The 25,309-nt window shown below is 33.5% G+C and overlaps 2 protein-coding genes across 2 annotated transcripts; both read right to left on the reverse strand.

Annotated features, from left to right (window-relative positions):
- Positions 1-10,876: 10,876 nt before the first annotated feature.
- On the reverse strand, positions 10,877-19,284 carry LOC103866543 (protein ORGAN SIZE RELATED 1). The gene has a single exon (XM_033292558.1). The coding sequence runs from the start codon at positions 19,053-19,055 to the stop codon at positions 18,789-18,791; it is 267 nt and encodes an 88-aa protein (XP_033148449.1). The 5' UTR covers positions 19,056-19,284; the 3' UTR covers positions 10,877-18,788.
- A 2,651-nt stretch (positions 19,285-21,935) lies between these two features.
- On the reverse strand, positions 21,936-23,206 carry LOC103866544 (transcription factor bHLH100). The gene is made up of 2 exons (XM_009144485.3): positions 22,866-23,206; positions 21,936-22,537 (listed from the first exon to the last, which is right to left on the reverse strand). Exons 1-2 carry the CDS (start codon positions 23,148-23,150, stop codon positions 22,091-22,093), a joined length of 732 nt encoding a protein of 243 aa, XP_009142733.1. The 5' UTR covers positions 23,151-23,206; the 3' UTR covers positions 21,936-22,090.
- Positions 23,207-25,309: the final 2,103 nt, after the last annotated feature.

Consider the following 25,309-nt stretch of genomic DNA (forward strand, 5'->3'; position numbering starts at 1 on the left):
TTCTAAGGAGAGCTTGCTGAGCACATTCTACCGTGGTGCTCTTCCTAAGTACAGAGCCAGACTGGATACAGCTAGCAATGGGTTCTTCTTGGGGAGAACTGAGGAGGATGCAGAAGAGCTGGTTGACAACATGGTAAAGAGTGATGCAGTCTACAGTGGAGACCACGACAGAGGCAGTAGAACAGATGATAAGCAGACGAGGAAAGAGATCAAAGCTTTGGAAGACAAGATCGACCTCCTCATTGCTGAAAAAGCAACCCAAGAGCAGCTGAAGTTTGTTGGTAACTCCAAGCAGGAAGATCCACTTGCTGTCAATGAGGTTGAGGGTTTGGAAGGTCAAGAGGAGTTGTGTTTCATCAACAACAATGGTAGCTGGTACAAAAAGGAGCCCAACTTTCAGTACAACAACTACCAACAGAAATCCTATCCCAACAACCAACAGAGTGGTTATCCGCCTAGAAACAACCAGCAAGGCAGCTATCAGCCTCAGCAAAACCCCTCGTCTGGTTCCTCTGCTCCTCAAGAGAGCAGCACTGATACCTTACTGAAACAAATCTTGGAGTCTCAGACTAGAAGTGAGAAGCAAGTTGGTTATGAGTTGAAGAACCTTCATTCCAAGATTGATGGGAGCTACAATGAGCTCAACAACAAATTCTCACACCTTGCTTCTACAGTCAGGAATTTAGAGAATCAATTTGCTTCCATGAACACTCACCAGAATCGCCAGCAAGGATCTCTACCTGGAAAGTCTGACCAAAATCCCAAGGAGGCCAAAGCTATCACCCTTAGGAGTGGTAAGCAGTTACCTCCTAGAACCCTCACCAAGGATGCTGAGAAATTAGGTGAGGGGGTTGCCATCAACATAGATGATGAAGTGGTGATTGTTGATGAGAAGATCAATGACGAGATCTTGGAGAAGATAGTGGAAGCCAAAGGTAAAGGAAAGGTTGGGGAAGAGAAGAAGACAGTAAAGGATGGTGAAGTTGTTACTCCAGCAAGTGAAAGTTCTTTTGTTCCTCCTCCCTATGAACCCAAACTTCCATTCCCTGGTAGATTCAAGAAGCAGCTGCTAGAGAAGTACAAAGCTCTGTTTGAGAAGCAAATGAGTGAAGCTCAGGTTGCAATGCCCATCATCGATGCTTTCATGTTGATTCCTCAATACAACAATTTCCTGAAAGATGTTGTAGCTGCAAAGAAGAAGGAGATGGAAGGCATGATGATTCTTACCCATGAGTGCAATGCCATCATCCAGAGGCTTGATGTTCCAGAGAAATTAGAGGATCCAGGAAGCTTCACACTACCTTGTGCTCTTGGACCTATGGTATTTGAGAAAAGTCTCTGCGATTTGGGAGCTAGTGTCAGCTTGATGCCTTTGTCTGTTGCAAAGAAGCTTGGATTCACTCAGTACAAGAAGTGTAGACTCTCTCTGGTGTTAGCTGATCGTTCAGTGAAGTACCCTGTGGGCATCTTAGAGGACCTCCCTGTGAAGATTGGAAGGTATGAGATACCTACAGATTTTGTGGTGCTTGAGATGGGTGAGGAGGCTCAAGACCCATTGATTCTAGGAAGGCCATTCTTAGCTACAGCAGGAGCTATTGTTAATGTGAAGGAAGGCACGATTGATCTCCATTTGGGTAAAGAGAACATCCTCCACTTTGACATCAAGGAGAAAATGAGGAAACCAACTGTGTTCGGGCAAGCCTTCTACATTGAAGAGATGGTCACTCCTGCTGATGAGCATCTTGAAGAGTTACCACCTGAGGACGACGAGGAGGGAGCATCTCCCTCTACTCATTCCCCATAGAAGGTAAACCACCACACTCCCTTGTATATACCATTTCATTTTTGCATATTAGTCTTCTTTTCGGTATCTCTCTCTACTTGACGACACAGAGACTGTGTAACTCAAGTTTGGGGGAGGTACCAAGTATTTGATCATGTTTGCTTTGATGTTGTTTCATTGAGTCATGCATGGCATACCTATTTGCATAGATAAAAAAAAAAAAATCAATCATTTAGTTTGCATCATTTGCATTTTCAGGAGAGTCTAGAGCATATAGGTTGCATTCACTTGCATTGGGAGCAATGATTTTGAATGCCTTGAAAAGAACACTACGTTGCACTTGACTAGCTTTTGCACCTCTCAAAAAGACTTGTATGTTTCGAGCCTTGAAAACTCTTCCTGAAACTTGTTGATTGCTGAAACTCAGTCTTTGAAGCCAACTACAACCTTATTTGAACTGAACGAACTTAATGCTTCTTGCTCATGGTCCCTTGTGTACTGAGTCATGGCTATACACACTTGAGTTGTCACATCTTTTATACCAATCTTTTTTGACAAACTCTAGTGGTAGACCACTCCCAAAACCTTTTCCTCCTTTTAAGCTTTCATTGTTTGATGAGTGAGGCCTTTTTCGGAAAGTCTTACATGTGCATAATGTTGAGAGTATCGGGAACGACAATGCTTGATCTTCATTCTTGCTAGATTGGACACTCTATTGTCTAGCTATAGGTGGGGGTGAGTGTTGTGATTATGATTTGGGAGAAATGAAAAAGGAAAAGAATAGACTCTTTGTGCTTAAGTGAATTGTTTTATTGGGACCAGTATAGAAGCCTCTAGCTCAAGTTTTGAAAAGTCTTGGCCCCCAGCCTAAAAAAAAAAAAAAAAAAAAGAGAAAAAAAAAAAAAAAAAGAGAAAAAAAAAGAAAAGGGGGCTAGCAAAGTTGTTAGGAGCTAAGAAATGTTTTGAGGTTGTGAAAAAAATCCCTTGTAGATTTCAAAGAGAAGGAGTTAAAGTTCTTAGGATCTTTTGATGAGAGATGTGAGTTGGGTTTGACATTGGGAAATGATTGTGTGATTTGTATGTTTGAGAAAAGGGTAGAACAATGGAGATTGAGCATTGTATGCATGAGTTGGTCCCTTTCTTAGATATATTATGTGCAATGTCAAGGCTACTTGTTTTGAGAGTAAACCACCTTAAAGATAATATGTTTTGAACCTCTTGAATCACTTGAATAAAAGCCTTCCCTTACCCAACCAAATGACTTGGACCAACTGACCATTTGCAAGAATTCACCTGATGTTTTGTGCTTAATGAATGTGAGAGTTGGTTGATTTGAATGTGTGGATGCTTGATGATGAGTGTAAGAACAAAAAGAGTTAAGATAGGCCTAGAGAAGCTAGAGTGTAATAAGAGAGTGTGCTAGTTGTGTTTCTTTTGGCTATGTGCTCCCTCCTTCAACCTCTCTCCCTATGAGTTCTAGAAAGTTCACTTGTGGACAAGTAAAAGAACAAGTTTGGGGGAGTTGATATCTTGCATATTTGCATTGTTTTATCCATTATTCATGTGCATCTTCATCATATAGATTAGGACTTAGCCATGTCTAGGTTGCATTTTGCATGCATATGTCTCTATCAGGTATTTGAGTACCACATGGAGTTTCTGGAGACATTTGGGTGCATTTGGAGCTCAAAAGGAGGTGATTAGAGTGATCTTTGGACGAGCACTGCCGGAGCGACCTCTCGGAGCGACGGCATGAGGTCGCTGTGCACCACATCCCGGAGCGACTCATCCAGAGCGACTGCACAAGGTCGCTCGCGTTTTCACGTCTGGAGACACACATTTACACCTCGGAGCGACCTTCCAGAGCGACGTGCTGAAGTCGCTCCCGAAGCTCAGAGCGACCATACCAGAGCGACAGGGAGAAGTCGCTCGCGTTTTCATCACCCGGAGACGCGAGAACGAGCCCAGAGCGACCTCTCGCAGCGACACAGCGAGGTCGCTCCCGAAGCCTGGAGCGACTTGTCGGAGCGACGGGCTGAGGTCGCTCCGTGTTTTGTTTCTGCTCGAACTTGTGATTTTTCAAGGGCATTTTGGTCATTTCATTATGCACGTTTTTATTTTCTAAACCTATGTTTTAATACTCTGTAAGCCACCAGGAGGCAGATCATCTTTTGTTTTTAGAAAACCACCAAAAACCTTTGGAAAGTGGATCTCTTTGAATGAATTGATCAATTTTGTTATTGAAATTCTGTGTTCCTTTTATTTCCTGTATTTCTCTACATGATTAATCTGAAATCCAATATGGGTTTAAGAGGAATCATGGAGATTAGTGAGTAATCACCTTTGGAATTCATGGGTTAGGGAGATTAAGGGTGATTAGGTTAGAGCTAGGATGTTTTAGTGTAGATCATTCATATTTCCTTGCTAGTAGAGTAATCATAATGCATCTTCTGAGTTGGCCACTCAGTTGTTGATCCTTAGGCATTTCTCACCCGAAAGGTGTTCGATGAAATGCCCGAGACAACTCTCCTAGGCTTTTAGTATACTTTGCCAAAGACATTTGTTGTTAAAGGTGCTAAGATAGCTAATAGACTTGTTAGTAATGATTGCTTTCATATTACTCAACCAAAGACATTTGATGTTTGAGATATGTTAGCAAATGAGCATTCATCTAGACATAGAGCTTGCTTAGAATTGTGTCTAGGCTTAAGGTTGATAGTTTGATTGATCATTTTCCATCCTTAGTTCGATACTTGATCACCCAAGGTCTAATCCCTATGCCCATGAGTTCTCTTTTTCCTTAGTCAAGAAAGTATCATTCTGTTATTGCTTTTTAGTTTTAGTCATAGCTTAAAACCCATCTAAATCATTGGTTGCACTTAGATTAAGTGAGTATTTGCATTCTCAGTGCTTTGATATCCCTCAGAACTGGTTCGACAATCATTTATACTATAACATTTGTCTTAGGAGCCTTGAAAACTCCTAACATCAATGAAAAGTTGCAACTTTGACATTATTTTTTTCACTATTTTATTATTAGTAGATTAATGAAAATTTGATTTGAAAAATGCATGGGAGAGACTATTTATAGATTTTTTTAAAGCCTATTTGAATAGTCACAACCTTTCAATATGAATAGTCGCATTCTTCTAATACTCACAACTTCTCACTTTTTAAAAGATACTAGTGAATAGTCACAACTTTTAGACTATTTTTAGAAGGACACAACCTTACAACATATAACTTTTAGAAAAGACACAACTCTCTACACATATTTTTCAAAAGACACAACCTTTCAACATAATTGAATTCACAACCTTAGGAATTAATTGGAAAAGACACAACCTTACAACATAGAACTTTTAGAAAAGACACAACCCTTTACACTACTTTTTCAAAAGACACAACCTTTCAACATAAGTGGATTCACAACCTTAGAAATTAATTGGAAAAGACACAACCTTCCAACATAGAACTTTTAGAAAAGACACAACCCTTTATACTTCTTTTTCAAAAGACACAACCTTTCAACATAAGTGGACTCACAACCTTTGAAATTAATTGGGATTGCTATTATTAGTAGAAAAACAATCCCACTTTGAGATGAAAAGACACCTTATTTAGATGAAAAGTTGCAATTTTGACATTATTTTTTTCACCATTTTATTATTAGTAGATTAGTGAAAATTTGATTTGAAAAATGCATGGGAGAGACTATTTATAGATTTTTTAAAGCCTATTTGAATAGTCACAACCTTTCAATATGAATAGTTGCATTCTTCTAATACTCACAACTTCTCACTTTTTAAAAGATACTGGTGAATAGTCACAACTTTTAGACTATTTTTAGAAGGACACAACCTTACAACATATAACTTTTAGAAAAGACACAACTCTCTACACATATTTTTCAAAAGACACAACCTTTCAACATAATTGAAGTTCACAACTTTATGAATTAATTGGAAAAGACACAACCTTACAACATAGAACTTTTAGAAAAGACACAACCCTTTACACTACTTTTTCAAAAGACACAACCTTTCAACATAAGTGGATTTACAACCTTAGAAATTAATTGGAAAAGATACAACATTTCAACATAGAACTTTTAGAAAAGACACAATCCTTTACACTTCTTTTTCAAAAGACACAACCTTTCAACATAAGTGGACTCATAACCTTTGGAATTAATTGGGATTGCTATTATTAGTGGATATGGGTCACGATGAGAAAGGTATGTGTGTGTTGGTTGACAAAAGCTTAATTTAAGTTGATGTTTATTCCTTCTTGTCTCAGCTCTCACGTGGAATCAAAACAGAGATATAGCTGACACGTGTGAAGGTGCTTGTCTTGATGTTAGGTTTAATCGTGTTCCATGAAACTTTCCAATCTTTGAAATATAGAAAGTTCTCTAAGCACCAACAACTGGAATTGACACGTTCATTGCATCCTCACCGAAAGCAGTAGATGTCAGTTTACTAATCTTACAAACAGAAAATACGATTTAAGGAGAAGATCAGTGTAAGTTCATTGCATATACGAGGGAAATCGTTACGTCCTCTCTTCTATTCCCTCCTTAACTATAGTCTATGCATTGTATTTTCCCTTTCAGTTTTAATTTGTTTTTAAAAAACTGTCCCGTTATAAATTTTGCTAATTTTCTGCTATAAATTTTGATTGTTTAATGCCTTAAATTTTGCTTTTATATTTGAAAGATTAATTTTTTTTGCATTATAATTAATGTACTTATTTTCAGAACTAAAACATAAATTAAAACTTAAACTATGAATGATAAAACTTTACTGGTAAAACCATAAAAATGCATGTATTTAACTTTTTAATATGTGTGAAAAACTTAAAACAGTATAATAAATATTTTTTCATATACAGAAGAAGTAGTATTCAGAGAGAAATCTGTTAATAAAAAAATTAAAATAATGATTTTTAAAAAATCATACATTATAACAAAATACAACTTCTTGATTGGTTATCCTGTTGTATTTCAGTCCGGAAAATTATATGATTGTAGATCTATTTGCAATCAATTCAAGTGACTACGTAGTTGATTGCAAACTTAAAATTAATATGTTTCCTAAAAAGGTTTCGAACTTAAAAAAATTATATTTCATTTTCCCAACGAAAAAGTTAAAGAAATTATTTTTTGTTTTTCCGTTTGACACAAGTTTTGGCACTGGTTTTGGCTTAAGGTTTCTAAAAAGTCAACGCCGAATATGGACTAAAGCAGATTTGTTCTAAAGTTTGAAAAACCAAACTCAAAGAAAACAAATAAATTTATTTTAATATGAGCTTGGAGCAAACCAAACTCGTCAGAAAGCATTTACGTATTCAGTCGGCATCCAGTAACTAATGAATAATGATACTAAAAAGGTTAGTAGATGGAAGTTCATTTCATAGGACCCACGAAACCTCCTGTTTCAAAGCATCGTTACGTATTAAATCTCAAATAAGACCGAAAACAAAAGACTGAAAATTGCTCCCGTGAATTGTCGAAATCGAATCCATAAAGGCTAAAGCAACATCAGCGGTAGTATGTACAAAAGTCTCTTAGCGTTAATTTGATAAATCAATTAGACAAAAGAAGAGAAAGGAAAAAAAAAATAACAGAGTTGAAGAGAAAATTCTCCCCATCTCTTATGAAAGAGTTTTGTACTTTGCGTCACATAATTAACTTATTTTTTTACTTTTCTAATTAAATTTAATTAAAATTCTAAACTAGATTATTATTTTATGTCTAAGACACTTGTTGAAATATCTCAATGAATATTTTTTTTGATCAACATTGGAGAAAAATATTGGAGAGAAAAAAAGAACTCATTTGAAACTTGTAAGATGCCATTTAGATACTCTTGTAACAAATGTCACTTTATAATTAATTCAAGTTAAAACAGAAAATTTAATTAATTGTATTATAATTAATATTAAAATATTAGTTTTTGTGGTCAGTTTTTGTGGGTTTAGAACCCCAAAATGAAAACTTAAAGGATAGGGGTGCTCTAAGCCTCTAACCTTGTCTGCTTTGGTAAATGCAGAGTATAGTTAAATCAAATATCCTTTTCTAAAGTAAAAATAAGAGAAAATTACTCAGATTAACTCTAACTTTTACTTAGTTACTAGTTTAACTTTGTGTAATCAATATAATCTAATATAGGTACTTAAAGACCAAATAACCCTAATAGTTCTTCTTTACTACAATTTTGTGGTTATTCATTTAATTCCTTAGTAAATAAAAAATTAAAAAGTGAAAAATAATTGAAATCCTAGCCGCTGCCGTCGACATGAACAAGAAAAACATTCTGAAAAACAAAACCACTGTTTCGTCGAAGATGTTGAGTTCAAAATTGCCGGCGGTTTAATCTTCTTCCTCTGAGTAGTGTCGACTTCGCCGGTGGGAGGGCCTCTTGTTATCTCCGCTGTCAAACACTCCGACGACGAGAACCACCATCTTCACTCGTCAATTAATTACGTCTGTCACTTCATGGCTTTGAATCTGTATTTCGTTTCCTCCTCCGATTTATAAAAAAAAAGAATTCGGGAACACTGAGATTTTCATGGAGTTTGGATAGCTTTTGATTTGGTGTCAAGTGTTATAGATCAGAATATTTGTCACAACAACGAATCATATGTGTCTCATACTTGATTATTCATTGTTCAATGATAGGTACATGCTATATTATTTTCTTGGATGTGAAACGTGAATAATTTGAGAAGAAGGTTTGTTACCACGTGATTTGAATTTTTGGATAGTTGCTTGTATAGAGTTGATGCTTGGTGGGTTCTTGTAAGGGAATGAGTGTAACAAGCACATCTCAACTGTATCGTAGCTTGGAGTTTTTCTAATTATGAATAATTTGATTACAACTAACACTCGTTTTTGTACTAGAATTTCATGGTAACAATTTTTTTTATTTTTCATTGTAAGATATGGCTTCTCCTAGCAGTAAGAAAAACTATCCGCGTCTATTCTACAATAAAGGAAAAACTCCTAGTCAGCAAAAGAGTGAGCTATTATAGCTATTTGTCAAGATAATTCCATCTATCCTGAGTGCTATGGTCCCTGCTATTGTTCGGAAGAAAAATGAAAAATAATTCAATGTAAGAAGATTGAAAAAAATTCCACAGAATGACCCCCAAAAAAATGTGCATGGTGTTTATACCATAAAATACATTGAATGTCTTGCGATTGGTTGTACATTTGAAGGGTTACGTGACAAAACCATTCAAGATCTCCAACGGAGGCTAGCTGCTGAGATTTACGACGCTGTTGAAGAACCTCAAATCACTCATTTATTTCATGATTCACCAAAGTAATACGTTCAGTTTTAGATTCTCTTAGTGTACGTGTTTTATCGTGTAAATTGAATGTTTAGTATCAAAATTTGTTTCAGCTACAATCTCCAGTCCATAATTATCATAAGGCTGACTGTTCTGTTTTAGAATTTTTATGCTTTAGTTTATTGATTGAGTTACTAATTATTGTTACATATAAACCTGTTCAATTATCTCTTTGATACTTAAGAGTACCCAATATAGAACAAAAGTTTTAACTTGCAAAGTATAAAAAAACAACAGAAAGGCACTATGTGAGAAGAAGTGCTAGAAGAGAAACAAAGTAACTCTCAAGAAATAGAACATGAAAGACACATAATCGTTCATTATAGAAATGGAATAAATCTTTGTTGTGATATTTTCTGGAACTGTTGAAGCTATGTTCTTGGCATTATAGAAGTGAAATAAGCGCTCCACAAGTATGAGCTATGATAGTAGGGGTGATAAATAGATATGATGCATTGCTTACGTGCTTTCGCTGTTGCGATTCCTTAAGTTTTGGTTACGGTTTGGTTTACTTAATTTATTTTGGTTTATTTAATTTAATTTGTTGGTTAGTAAAATTTTGGTTTAATTCAATTGAAATATTTGTATTTAAAAAAATCAGAATTTAATGGTTAAATCTGATTTTCAATAACTAGTTCGGTTAAATAAAATTTAATTAATCTGTAGCCAAACAATGATTAAATCTGTCGCCAAAGTAAAACATAATCTGTCAAATTGTAATTTAATATGTGGTCAAAAGATAAACAAATCTGTCAAATTTATAATAAATCTTTCAAAAATAAGTAAATTTGTGGTCAAAGGATAATAAATCTGTCAAAGTAGAAAAATTGGTGGTCAAAGTAAAAAGAAATCTATCAAAGCCTATATAAATCTGTCAAAATAAGTGAATATGTGGCCAAAGAAACTAAATCTAATTAAATCTGTGAATATTTAATAAATCTGTGACCATGATAGATATATTAAAAAAATCTATAGAAATCTAATTAAATCTATAGAATTTAAGATAAAACTGTCGAAAAAATAAAAATAAGTTTGTGGTTACATAAAACGTAAACAAAATAAGTTTGTGAGTAATGATATTTTCGTAATTTTTTTTTTTTTGATAACAAATTACTCAGTTGTAAAATAGGTATACAATTTAAATTAGTAATTAAAATAAAATAAGAGTCATTCTAGTAATAAATCCATGAATCAGAGTTAAACTAGTGTTTTCCCCTATATAAAAATAAATATATTTTTGTATGAATTTTAGTATTTTATTTTAATTGACGTCAGAGTGAGTATCTAAGTTTTTTTGGATTTTCCGATCAATAAGTCTTCCATGCAGATTTACGCAGTCATATTTTCCTTTTCTTTTGTTTAATGTTTTGGCACTCATTATAACAAATCATTTAACAAAACATGAAGGACTCGTGCACAAAAAAAAAAAAGAACAAGGACTCGTAATGAATGAGTCGAGCTAGATCATTTCTATCGGGAGTGAGAAATTAGTCAGTCTCAGTTTTCTATCGAGAGTGAATCGAGCGAGAAATGATTCCTTAATGAATGAGTGGCGACACGTTACAGAAGTATTTTTATAAATACAAGGAACAAAAATGAACTCGAATTTATGATAGTGCATGCATATTTTGTTAATAAAATTGTTTGTATTCTTCGATAACGTATTTTGAAAATTCATGTTCACGTGAAATTTGGAAATCCCGAATGGCCGAATCTTATGATCCGTAGGAATAAGAAGATTATAAATTACACTTGAAACTTTTTACAGTGACCCGTATTCAATTCAAATTCCCAAAGAAAAAGACAATGAAATAAAACATTAAAACAAGAAAACCATCAAATGAAACTGCATTGATTCACATATTTCATCAAATGGAACAAGAAATTAAAACCCATTAGACGAAGACGCATTTTACATGCTTGTGTCATTTCTATCGTTGTCTGACAATCACATTACTTGACTAGAGGTAGTGTCAAAGGAAGAAGAAGAGAGAGGAGGATAATAGATGGCTAAGTAAACAAGCATTAGCATCAGCACCACCGGAATTCCCATCAGAATCATCGGCGGCGGCGGTAGTGGCGGAAGAACGGCAGGAACAACCGCCAAGAGCACCATCATCACCACTCCGGTCATAAACATTCCGATGATCCTTACTATAACTTTTGTGAAACTTCTTTTCTTCCTCTAAATCTTGGCTTTCAATGTTCCTGCACATATATGTTTGTATATTTATAATGAATTATATGTGTACATATTTAATTTGTCCGTCTTGCTTTTATGTGGGTAAGAGATAAAGACGTTACAACATACAGGTGAAGCTCATGCACCGAGCAGCAACATTCGCCAATTCGTATCCACCCAAATAAAAAAATATCTTCCACAAAAATATTTTTTTCACAAAAAATAAAATTTTAAAGTTTTCTATGCATATTTAATAAGTAAATTTCTTTGCTAAATTTAAATAGTTTTGATTAAAACTATTAGTAAAACTATTAGTTTAAATGTATAGGAAGTTGTTTTTACATTTAAATCAAGATATTTATTACTATACATTAATCATTTTTTAATATGTGTGAAAGTTTTTAAAAAATCTATCAACATAAAACGGAGGAAGTAGATTTATTTTACTAGATTTCAGTATGACACGGACTTAACACCAAAATTACCATTAATTGCTTGATTTGTTTTTTCAGTGACTTGTGAAATTTTGATAATATTCTGTAAGACACTATTAGAAAGACATTTTACAAAAGCGTGGAATCTTTTATGTAAAAGCGTGTTTGATAATTAGTCATTTGTTAACTTGTGTCAAACCGTGATACTCTTTCATTTAAGGAAAAGCTCCATCTCCATGTTGATACATATATAGTTTATTATTAATTGTTTCAATGTTTTAGGGGGGATCCTCTCTATTTGAAGGAATAATTTTTTAAAATAAATTAGTTTCAGATTTTACCGATTTTTATACTTTAAATGTAATAACTTTCAAAATTATTTTGAATAAGGTGTACTTATACAATATTGTGTAATAGCTTATGGTCTTAAACATAAGGAAAGTAAATTAGAGGCATATTTTTTTTTGACAACAAGAAAATTTACAGACTCATATAGACTCTGTAAACCAATGTGGTAACTCCGCATCCATGTGTACGACGAAAGACGGTTGTGTCCGAGCATTACGTGCCAAGCGATCCGCCTTTATGTTTTCCGTCCTTGGAACATGAACAATCTCTGAGTTGGTAAAGCTTCTTCTCAAAAACTTAATGTCATCCAGGTAGCTTTCAAATGCCGGCCATTCTTCTGGTTCCGAAACCATCTTCACCAATTGAGAACAATCCGTTGCAAACGTGACCCGGTACTGTCGTAAGTTCTTCATACACTCCATTGCCCAAATTAGAGCCTCCAACTCCGCATGAAGAGGTGAAAGACTTGCCCTTACATTTCTTGCCCCTAACAAACCCTCAAACTCCGGAAGCGTGCTGAACCAGCCTTGTCCTGAGAAATAATCCTTGTCTTTCCAAGAACCGTCAATGAAACACCATCTTCCTGTAGTCTGTGAGTTAACTCTGAACTGCGCTTCAGGGGCCATCCTGGAATCATTAACAATTTGTGCCTCCACCCAAAGTGTTGATTCCAATTCAGCTAAGTTTAGCGTTTCTCTCGGGTCAACATCAATATTACTAAAAACTTTATTATTCCGACCCTTCCAAATGTACCATAGAATCCATGCAAACTGATGATCCTCCATTTTTGGATTAACTCTCCAAAACAGATGATCCATATTAGCAAATATCGAGCCCAAAGGGAAAATATTTGGGTTCGATGGAATCTTAGATAGTGCCCACACTTGTCGTGCCGGAGGACATTCAAAAAACACATGATTTATTGATTCCTCCGGATCACCACACCTTGCACATCTTGTATCTCCTTGTATTCCACGTGATTTTAAATTTTTGGTCACTGCTATACAACCTGTCAACAACTGCCATAGAAAATGCCTAAATTAGAGGCATATATTATATTATATAATATATATAATTAGAGGCAAAAAAAAAAAAAAGAAGAGAAATACATATAATATAATATAAAAATTAGAGGCATATATTATATGTATTTCTCTTCTTTTTTTTTTGCGCAACTCCAGGGTACGAATGTATTTCTCTTCTTAAGAATTAAGAAAGTATGTAAAGTAAACCTCTGATGAAGTAGAAGTTTTAAATCATTAGCTTTGAAATAAATATCAGGAGGAGTGTATTTAATTTGAAATTTGAAGTGGTTTGATTAATTATGAGAATTTAGATGAATTTGAGAATTTGATGTGATTGTTGTTGAATCACTGTGATATATGCTTGAAATATGTATGAAATTTGAAGTGGTTTGATTAATTATAAAATACTATCTAAAACTATAAGATCTAGATTTTATTTTTGTAACTAAAAAACACGTCTTAAACATTCTATAAATACTTACAACACTATAAAATGTACAATTTTTTTTCCAATGATAATAAATTTAAAACTATAGTTAAAATGACACATCTAATACAGTAAATTCTATAGTGTTTTTTTTTTAAATTCACATTTGAATAACAGTTAATTTGTCATTTTAATACAAATCAACTCATGCTTATTGTTGAATACATCCGCTAGAAGATTTCACTACCACCATCAGCCTGTATCATATCATTTGTCAATCTTAAAATTGACATGCAGCCATTTAATTATTTCCTATATGCCTTATGTGGTGACTACATTTCAGAATTTCATTTCATTTTGGCAATTTACGTATCAGTTTTTACTAAAATTTATTTTTTTACTCGGTGTAGTATTTTATCTAACTCGATCTAATCTCTCGAAACGATTATTTTTGGGATGTAGTGTGAACTTGAAATGAATCAATGATTAACAAAAAATGTGAAACGGAAATACAGTTTGTGGCATTTTATGTCGACAATTAACAAATAAATGATTGTAAAATCAAATCGTGAAGTGGGCTAGTGGTCTTGAGGTAGTTAACACACCAATACGGACCCGGGTTCGAATACCCCCTGTGGCCACGGAATGCTTTACGCCCTCCCCAAGTTTAAAGTTATCGCGGCGTTGGTGCTGGGTCCTTGGGTAATGGGTATTAGTGCCGGCTGGTTCCGGGCCAGGGGGATTAGATGGTTGGCAATCGGAAACCATGTGCGGATTACGGGCCTTTGGGCAAATGGAAACCACGTGCGGATTACGGGTCACCTTTGAACCTCCTGTTAAAAAAAAAAAAAAAAAAAAAAAAAAAAATCAAATCGTGAAAAAATATATAGGTTGTTGGAAAAACAAAATTAAGAAACAAAAATAGACTGACGTTTACAAAGTTGACAAAAAACAATAGACTGATGTTTGACATGCATAGCTGCTAGCTAGGTATTAGTGTGGCGGTTTAAATGATTTACCATTTATGTGCTTTTAGATGACTGAAACGGTAAGGATGGTTGGTGAATTTAGGGAAGAGAGTGTGCTTGATACTTTGAATCTGAATCACGTCGTACTAAGGGTATTTATTTCTTCTTATTCCATATACATTTAACCTAATTTATTGCGATCGTCAGTTTTCATTTTTTTTCAACGGCTAATTTATTAACTTAATATGCTGCTTATAGTATTACTTTATTTGATGTCACTACATGGTTTTTATAATTAATATTTTATTTTTTAAAATAATTTTATCAATATATTATTTTTTCTAAATTTTATCAATATTTCATTTTTCTAAATTACCTATATTTTTCTAGATCAAAACATTGTTATTTTATTCGTAGATATAACTATTATCTCATCAATACATTTTATGAAAAAATAAAACCCTTAATTTTTATTCTTTTTTAAATATCATATATGTTCAGTGTGACTTCACAAATTAATGTACTTCTTATTTTACCTCTTATTAAGGCTAAAAACAAATTGTAGTCACCACTATACATTTGTGTGTTTTTAAATTATATATGCAAGAAATTTATTAAAATGGTATCGTAGAGATATTTTTCTAGGGGATTTAATTATTTGAAAAGTGCAGAAGCTTAGTTTAGTGGTTTGACTGAAAATCATTAATTTTTTATACCATGAAGTCCAAGATTCGAATCTCAGACAAAATCAATTATATAAATTAATGGAGAAAAAAATTTTCATGCGATATTCAACATACTGTAAGTAAAATTGTTAGACATGAATCTCTCTCGTAAAACAGATCAAAATGATAAATGATAATGATTGGATGTGAATTATCATAGTACAATTAAAATATCTGTTATAAATTTTTTATGTAATATTTTTTATAGTTTGTAATAACATAATTAATCGGTATTAAAAAAATAATGATGCTGATAGTATGAATCTTCTCGTTTCCATATTACCATCTGGATTTGTGTGTCTAATCCAAGAGAGTGCTTATGCTTCAATATTCGTCATTTGCGTATGATCCAATCAAATTTATCCATTGAAACCAGTTGGTGTTAAATGACACTTAATATTACAAGGTTAACAAAGGAGGGTATGAGTGATTGCGTCCGTGGGAGAATTTTTAACTAGAGTTTTAATAGACGGAGGAGCATTGGCTCGTAAAAACTTAATTTTGCTTGCGATGGGAACTTTGGAGTTTCATTGATGGTGTAAATTAGTCATAGTATATATGAAGATCACAAATGTGTTGTAAAGTAATTATGAAAAGAGATAAATATGGGCATCTTCAATCCATAAAAACATTTTGGTGTGAAAGCTACACTATTTTAATGTAACTTTAGTATCAAATTTTTTTCTTCTTCAACCACAATACCAAAATTTTCACTAAACTGTATTTTTGATTTTTATATTATTCAGTAGGAAATTTTATCTTACTTGATATATATAATTATATTGCACAACATATATCAGACTCACATATTTGTTTTTAAAATAAATATTTACTATTTTGATATATAATAATATCAAAATAAAATAAACTATTTAAATATATGCATATTTATAAAAGTGAATAAATAGTATTTTGTGTTGTGAATATTAACATATCAATTTGGTATGGTACTGTAAATTTACATAAAAATGATGTTTTTAGAGTTAGATTGGAAAGATTTTAGTAAACAAATTACACTATGATGGCATTTTGGCATTGGGTTGAAAATGACCTTAGTTATCTGTTGACAATAGCTTCCATTTTTTTTTCATATCATATGTATTTGTATCCAGTTATAACATTGTTATTTTGTGTTTTATATTGGTTTTCTATCGTTTCTCTCAGTCATAGGTTCATCATTTCCCACCAATACTTAATGTCTTTTACTCGTTGCAAAAACTATATCTTTCTCTAGATGAAAAATATATGTTTTCTAAGTAACTCAGTATATTAACAAAAACTATATGTAACACTTTGGAACCCCATGATTAAAGAGCTCTAAATATTTGAATTGTCTTCAAAAAAAAATATTTGAGTTTCTTATTTTGGAACATTTGAGTTTGTTGTCAAAACGAGCACGTTCGGTTGTTTAGGGGTTATATTATGAATCACGTAATCATTATTTAACGTCGTTTCACAATTTATCCGACCTTTTTTCAAATGTATTCATATGGTTACGACCGAGACAAACAAAAACGGACCAGAATATGTATACGTATTCATTCATTCTCATTTGAATGTATAGGTGCAGTGGATCTGATTTTTGTGGACAAATGAAATTCCTTCTCGTTTGCTTTTTGTTGTGCCTAAAGATAGAGACTCGACAAAGCGAAGACCGTTTATCTTTAATCATTTTATAATTATATAATTACATTTGTTTCTTTTTTTCTCCTTTCAATTTGGTCAAATCTCCTTTAGTTCTGTGCGAAGTCTCAAATCTTCATCCACACTATATATTTCCCTGGATAACAACATATTAACATATCTCATGATTCTCATCCATCTTATACTCGTACAGTACTTCGCACTGTTTTTCAATGCAAACACGCAAACACTTAATTACATATATGATTAGTTTTATTAATGTTAAAATCAATAAAATATAATCGCTCAATTTATCAGAACCACCAAACACTGGGATTACATTTAACACTGTTTTCTTACTAATTAAACCACTTGTTGGAAAACTGAAATTCAGTGTGGGAATAGATGCATGCATGAACTTTTTGAAATCAATCATCCCTCTATTTAAATTAATCTACTTGAAGTTAAATATATATACCATTAGACCGTCGATAATGCTCATCTCCAACCTATTTTTATGCCACTATAATTCATCTAATCATGAGCTTATGACTATTTCACTCGCTAGCCACCGTACCTATAAGTCAAATATAACTAACTTTTCTATATATTATTATTCTTAATTCCACAAGTAATGGCATAAAATAAAATGATTTTTGACAAAATTAATATACAACTGCATTTTTATGTTTTGATTTTTTTACCTGCTAGGTCTATGATGACTAAGGGATAAATCAAGTACTGATAAGAATAGTATACTACTTGGTTTTAACTTTTAAGTGTTGTCTAAAATTTTGTACTCAGATTAAAAAATTAACTGAAAATTTATTTGATATCATTCTACCACAGTTGAAATTGTCTTTAAAGCAATAATATTATATTGTATTATATTATATTATCTTTCAAATGAAGAAGGTAAAATTAGCAGAACTAAATTTGTATCATGGTTTAAATATTGCATTGAAAATCTAAAAAAAATACAGTTGAAAAATAATATAAGAAAAAACAATACTACTTATTATATAAAGAAATTAAAGCACTAATTAAATTAATACACTAAATTACGGACAAAAAAAATACACCAGATTGTTAAAACAAGAAAACGAGCATGGAATTTCAAAGAGAAATAAAATATCTAAAACATGTAAACAAAAAAAACTTAAAGAAAGATAATGACTTTGTGACCATATTAAAAGAACAAAAATGTAACTGTGTGTCGAGGACAAATAAACCAATGGAAAATCCAATTTAATCTGTCTCCTGGACACCGAAGTGCAGTGTTAAAAAAAAAAGACATCAAAGGGCGATTCACCGTTGTCCAGTGTCTGTGTGGGTTCCACAGTAAACCCACTAAAAAAGAATCATATTAGTTTTCAATTTTAAAAACAGAGTTTAGTAGATAAACAAGGGACTCATAAACAAGCGGGTAGCTGATAAAGGTATTAATACATATGAACAAGTGGCTTATTTCATTTAACGGGTATTTTCGTCATATATTGGTTCAGATCTAATATCGAGTGTAGTATTTAACCCCTCTCTATACTTCACCAATTTTTGTTTAATTAGTTTATAATTTTAAATACATCATGATATTGTAATAGTTTTTTTCCATACATCATTTGGTAGTTTAAAAGTTCAGTATTTAACAAAAATGGGAATAGACATTGAGTTACGAAAAAGATGAGACTGATAAACAGAAATGTATACATGCACAATTGCACATAAATATATAAACTGCATTTATAGAGCACTTTAAAAGAAAAGTCCGAGATCTATCACATGAGACGATCTTACTTACACGAAGCTAAAAGCCCTTAATTTGCTCCGTACATACATATATATATAGACACTTTTATACATGTTTGTGAAATGCATATACATCTGTACGGTCGGTGCGGAAGTCGGCGACCCCACTCATCAGGGGTCAAGAGGTTCTACCGAGAGGCTAGGCTCATTAGAAGGAGAAAAAGCCAAGAAAATTAGGAGAATCATGAGGAGGAGAGGGAGCAGGAGGAGCGTGGCTGGAGGAGGTGGAAGCGGTGGAAGGAACGGTGGCAGAATCAGAAGAAGCAGAGAGACAAAGAGAAGAACTGCGACGGATCTCGCCGTGATCAAAGAACTTCCGGTCAAACCCATCGGCTTGGGTGTGATGTCAACTCTCAGCCGTTGATTATGTACCATCATCTTTCATTAGTAGTAGTTTATCTACAAAAGAAATACTTCTGTTCTTTTGGTTTAGTGACTTAATAATCTTTCTGCGGTCTCTCTGCCTTTGTTTTTTCTCTGGCTCTCTACTTATAGTGTGGGAAATTGGGATAGTTGGAATATCTACGTCCATAAATGTTTATATTATTGTCCGGTGTACTTTTTACCTAGAAGTGTACATTTTCCATAATTACAACCTACACATTGTAATAAATCAATGTAACATGTAAAAATAGTTTACAATTTTTAAGCGGTTTTCAATTTGATTAATATTTGGCAAAATATTTTACTTAACCAATTTAATTTGTTTATTGACTTTATAAAAAAAAACTTCTAGAAGAATAAAGGCATAAAGCTAAACAAGTTAGCAAAAAAAAAAAGAAGCTAAACTAATATTTTACTGCAAGCAACGTGAAGAGGTAGATGCATGAACATCCGAAGCTTTATAGGTATGTTGACGGTGACCGGAGGCTGAAGTACTTTTCTGTACATTGTTTTTGAAGTTCCCAAGGCGGTTCTTTGTCTAAATTCGCCTTCTTTAGATCACAAATCTGACATAAAAACAATACATGATTATATACTGCATCTAATAAAACATTTAGACTTTATTATATGATATCACAAAATAATAAAGATAAATTTAATTTTACCAGAAATTTGATTCTACTTTTCAAATTTATATTTTAAAAGATAATCATTTTTATGAATAACTAAATGTATGATGAAAAAGACTAAGCTAACTCTACTAAATCATTTATAAGTGTTTAAAAATTATTTATATTTTTATAAATACAACCCAACCCTAAATATTAAACCAAAAACAATAAATATTAAATCCTAAATCAAAATATTTTGATATTTTTAACTAAATTGTTTTTTTTTTAAATTGGTATTCAGTTAATAGTATTTTAATTAGTTTCTCAAAAAATATTGACTTCTTAATTTGCATTTTCTCATACCACAATTACTGAATATGCAGTAAAATAGAAGAAATACTCAGATTGTAGTGTGAACAATTGTTAGGAAATAAATGAACAGACGAACTAAACAGTATAATGGATTTATTTTGTTGAATAAAATGTAAATATTATTGATAACTATTAATTTGATTGACCAAAAACTAGCCATGTCATTAGTTACTTACGTGAGACATTTGGAGTAGTAAAACCAGATTTAATTTTAATTATTTATGTATGTCACTACATATATATACATTCTTTTATATACATAGTATCATCTTCATCATCATATATCTTGTATATATACACTTACAAAACAATTATATTTCGCTTGTGTGTTTATCAGATAAAAACACAAACATGACAAACGTTGATGGTCAAGTGTTTTCATTTCCTTTATGTAATTCTCAGCTCGATTGGATTAGAATTCTACTGTGTGAGTTTTAAAAATGGACATACATTAGCCATTTAGCCTAAATACTAACCTTTGAATCTGAACGCTTGTGAAAACGTCATGAGAACTAAGAAATGATGTGCTTTTCCTTTTGCCAACAGTGATGCGGTTAATCACGGGTAAAACGTATTTCACTAAAAAGTTGGGTCACGCCTGTGAAAAATATTGAGAAATTTTCATTCCTAACTGGAGAATGCATTGCACCTAACTGCCTATTTTGTATACTTTCCCGTGTATTTGGCATTTCTTTGGTATTATTATTTGACCATTTGGTTATTTTCAACATTTTCCATTTTAAGTAGTTTCATTTTCTTTTTGGCCATCTCGTTCCCAACTTGGTAGGCTTTACAGCTTCGTTGATGCAGTAAGCCTAGAAAAGTTATATTCCCTTTTGCAGTGTTTTTTGTTACCAACAAAAAAAAGCATTGAATCAATCGTTAGATATAGTTGAAGAAAAACTCAATGTTTAATCATTCGACAGTCTTTTTACTTTTTAACAGCATATTGTATTACACATTAGTTACAATACTAGGTAATATATTCGAACATGTTATAATTCTTTGACAGTACAAAATATTTATAAAAATTAAAATCAAGATATAAATAGAAGATTTCACATTGAAAATATGAAAGAGACTTAAGTATATATAAGGGATTTGGACCACCGGCCAATCCACTTACCGCCAATTAGTTTTAGTTTGGAAGTCCAAGAAACTTGTCATAGTAATCAGAGCGGGTCCAACACTTTGACCCATTAATTCGGCATGAAAAGTGGTCCGATCATTCTATTAGCTGATGACCTACAAAAAGCTCAGTTCTTCAAAATAGCTAGAAAAAAAACATTATCTCAAAAAAGTATAATGGATTATGTGAGATTAATGGTTATATGCACCATTATTTCGAGGGATGATATTGGAGAGAAGATTCCACGTTGGAAATATGAAAGATATTTAAGTAATATATAAGAGATTTAGACCATCGGCTAATCCATTTACCGCCAATTAATTTTAAGCTGTAAGCCCAGAAAATTCTACAAAACAATGTTTCTGTCGGACAAATGATACAAGAATCATTTGTAATAATGTCTCATATAAATAATCTACTAGATGCTTATGTTTATAGTATTAACTTGTTTACTCAACAATTTCGTCTTCTCACCTTAATTATTGATTAAAAGAAACTGGGCCCTTGCTTCAAGTTATTAAATGTTGCTTGTTCAAAAAAAAACTGAGCCCCTCCAGTTAAGGCCCAAAATATGATCATTAACCTAGTCTTAGTCCCTTAATTATATCAGCTACAATTAGTATCGCAGGTAAAAGAGTATAACTACATGTTAATGCTGCGGTTGCTACCAATAGAAGAAACTTTCTGATTGTCTAGACCCATTCTTTGGTTTAGAGTTAGTTAGGGATCAAACAAAACACATCGAGTTCTTGTACTCGACAATTAACAAACCTTTTTTTTTACAAAATAAATTTATTATACAAAGGAAAACCTTCTTGCTTAAGCAGAAGGTACAAATTCATACTATTTCGATTCTAAACTTGAGTTTTAAGGAGAGATACAAAAGAACAGACCAAATCACATCAATAGTTATTGTATTATGTAGACGATTTTCCACATTTCTCGTACAAATACAACAACCTATCATTTAACTCTTCGAAATTCAGATTGCAATTATTCATCTGAAAATGCAAAGTGTAAAAGAGTCTCTCTCCTTGAGACCTTGAAGATGAAGCATCCATAAGAACCAACCCATCTTCTTCTGTTCCACTCAGTAAATTTCCAAACGAACACTTTACAGTCTGTAACGATGAAATTTGGACCATTACTTCTGTTTCACCGAGCCTAGTCGCAGATACAGTTGATGCATAACGTGTGCCCCCTTTCTCTGGATTACCGTTTTGGTCAGCGTAAACCAGATCCTTTTGACCCGAGATTTGGAAACAGAGGTCATCTTTCTTCTTTATGAGCTGCTTGACTTGCTCTTGCAGCTCTGGTATGTAGTTCAATGCATGTGAAACTGTTGCAGAAACACTTAACTTCTTCTGCAAGAAATATTTAAAATAACAGATCTTTCATTGCGTTTAAAAACACGCATCACAGTGTTTTCTATATAAAAAAAATAAAAAGTTGCAAAAGCAAATGAATAAGAAGTTATAGAAGTTTCAGGAAAGCATTTCATAAACGAAAAACCTTAATTACGATCTTATACTTTTATGTTCATTGTTTCTTTTGGATCAAATATGTTGAATGTTTTTTTTGGATCAAATAAATATGTTGAATGTTTAACTTGTAAATTTTAATGCCTCTACGAGTTTTCGTTTTAATTTTTTTTTTGAAGTAAAAAGTAAACTTATTTGAATTGATTGTTACCGATTGATCGGAAGCTGGAAGACAAGAACGAAGAGATGAGAACATAGTGTTGATCTTTTTGCGACGATCACGCTCACTCGCGTTGTGATTAAGCTTCTTCATCACGACCTGATTCTTTACCTCTAAAACTCCATGTCTCTCCGACGACGCATTCTGATGAGCCACCTCCAAGTCCGGCAACGGAAAATCAAGAAACGTGTTGGTTAGGTCGTCGTTTACAAAAAAGCTCTGGTCTCCACAAGGCCAGTCGAAATGGGGAAATAATGGCGGGACGAGTGCACACATTTTGTTTAGACAGTGTAAAGGATCTGTTTTTTCTTCGTCCTTTTTTCTAGAAGCTATTTCGGTTGGAATATGCTGGTGAGTTAGTTGGATTATTCATGTCTCATTATTTATATATACACACGGATACAAACAAAATAGAAATAAACAAAATTATCCAGTGTATAAATATAAACGAATATCTATGATATGTAAATTAAAATAATACTATAGGGCCAAATGTATGGGTCACGAGTGGACATGCGTTGTCACGTGGTTAAGTATTTTCTCCCCAAGCAGGAGCATGTTCCAAGGATCACCAGTTGACATACTACAGGCATGTACAACTTTTTAATAGTATGATATAATGAAATATAAGTTATCTATGGAATGATGTAACTCTATTTATGCCATTACACTAATCAAAATGTGGTAATGCGAAAACATAAACTACAAACGATAAAAAAAACTCTAAATATTCTCTTAATGTGATCGAATATAAATTTTTAATTAGAACTATGTATATTTTACATAACTATAAGTTTATGAGGGGCACACGAGGGATACACGGGTTTGGTAGAGATGGAACTGTCGAGAGGCACGTGCAAAGAACGTACCCCTCACGAGGGATACACGGATTTGGTAGAGATGGAACTCTGTCGAGAGGCACATGCAAAGAAGGTGGAATACTTTTATAGCATGATTAATAGAAATTCTTAGGGATAGATTCTTAACGGAATATAAAAAACTATTTTTTAATTTTTAATTAAAAAAAACTAAAAATCAGTTTTTAAATAGTTTTTTAATTAAAAGTTAAAAGACGTTTCTAAGAATCATACTCTAAAAATCTCCATTAATCATGCTCTTAGGCCTTTCTCGTGATTAACAAGCATATCTATGTAATTAGCCAGTAAGCATGTACGTAAGCATTTCCCTTTATTATATTTAGCAAGTGTAGATTCCCTATTTAAAACTTATTAACTAAAATTTTTGTAGTGTAGTGGATAACGTTTTTATATATATACTTTTCAACTTATGTAGCATAATGCAAATAAGTTGAAAACAAAAATTTGAAAACAAAAAGATGAGTGAGAGAGTGAACGCCTGGTTCCCTCTCGACAAATCCTCCGTCATGAATCCGCTGCTCGCTACCCCTGGTAGTGACTCCTCTCGTCCTCCTCCAGCCCCTCCTGACCCTCCTGACCCTTCCCACATCCTTCCCCTCTCCGACTTCCCTCCCCTCTCCCCCCAAACTACTCCTCGGTGCTCTCAATCTCCTATGCAAATTTCTCCTATCAAGGGGACTGCAGTTAAAGATTGTCAGCCTGGTTGTTCTTCTTTCACTACTGATGTCGATTTGACTCAGAAATCTCAGTTTCCTTCTGGATCTGATATCTCTTCTACTGTACAAAATCGTACTGTTGACCTAAATTTTCAGGGGCTTGCAGCTCTCCCCTTTAAATCCTCCTCTCCATTAAACACTAACCGTGCTTTGGCCGGATCAAACTCAAACCCTCCCTCTGCTTCCTCACCTCCTTGTTCCATATCTAAGTCTACCCCTATCCTCTCAACCAATTGCTCCACAAAAGTTCCAACCCCTTCCTCCACTAAAACACCTATCCCCCCCTCCAAAAATTCTACTCCTCCTCCTCCTCCTCCTCCTCCTCCTTCATCCACCGTACCTCCTGCCTCTAATCCCCCTCCTCAGACCTATGCCCAAAAAGCTAAACTATTTGCTGATCGATCCCTTCGTCGACTTGCGCCACTTGCTTACTCTGAAGCTGGGATCCCTCAAGTAACTATCCCAGATGAAGTCTTTGAAAGAGGCGCTTCCTTACATAAAGATTTTGTCATTGGAGCCTTCTTTGCAAAGATGCCTTCCTACAAGGCAATAGAGAATGTCCTCAATTTTTTGTGGGGAAAAGGTACTAAACTGGAGATTCATACTAACCCGAAAGAGCGTACTATGATGGTTCGCATTCCTAATGAATACATCAGAAAAAAGGTTCTGGAGAAAAGACTGTGGTACGTAGGCACTGCCATGTTCCATGTAGCTAAATGGTCTCCTGAACAAGAGGTTACAACCCCTGACCTTCTCTCCATTCCAATCTGGGCACATCTCAAAGGTGTTCCACTCGACCTACGATCCCAGGAAGGTTTAAGTTTCGCAGCAGGATTGGTGG

Source organism: Brassica rapa, chromosome A05, assembly GCF_000309985.2.
Source record: "Brassica rapa cultivar Chiifu-401-42 chromosome A05, CAAS_Brap_v3.01, whole genome shotgun sequence".
Lineage (NCBI taxonomy): Eukaryota > Viridiplantae > Streptophyta > Magnoliopsida > Brassicales > Brassicaceae > Brassica > Brassica rapa.

Coding starts and splice junctions, on each gene's coding strand:
- LOC103866543 (XM_033292558.1), bottom strand. CDS start 19,055: ATGATGGTACATAATCAACGGCTGAGAGTTGACATCACACCCAAGCCG.
- LOC103866544 (XM_009144485.3), bottom strand. CDS start 23,150: ATGTGTGCACTCGTCCCGCCATTATTTCCCCATTTCGACTGGCCTTGT. Junction 22,538..22,865: donor TTCCAGCTTCCGATCAATCG/GTAACAATCAAT, acceptor TATTTCTTGCAG/AAGAAGTTAAGTGTTTCTGC.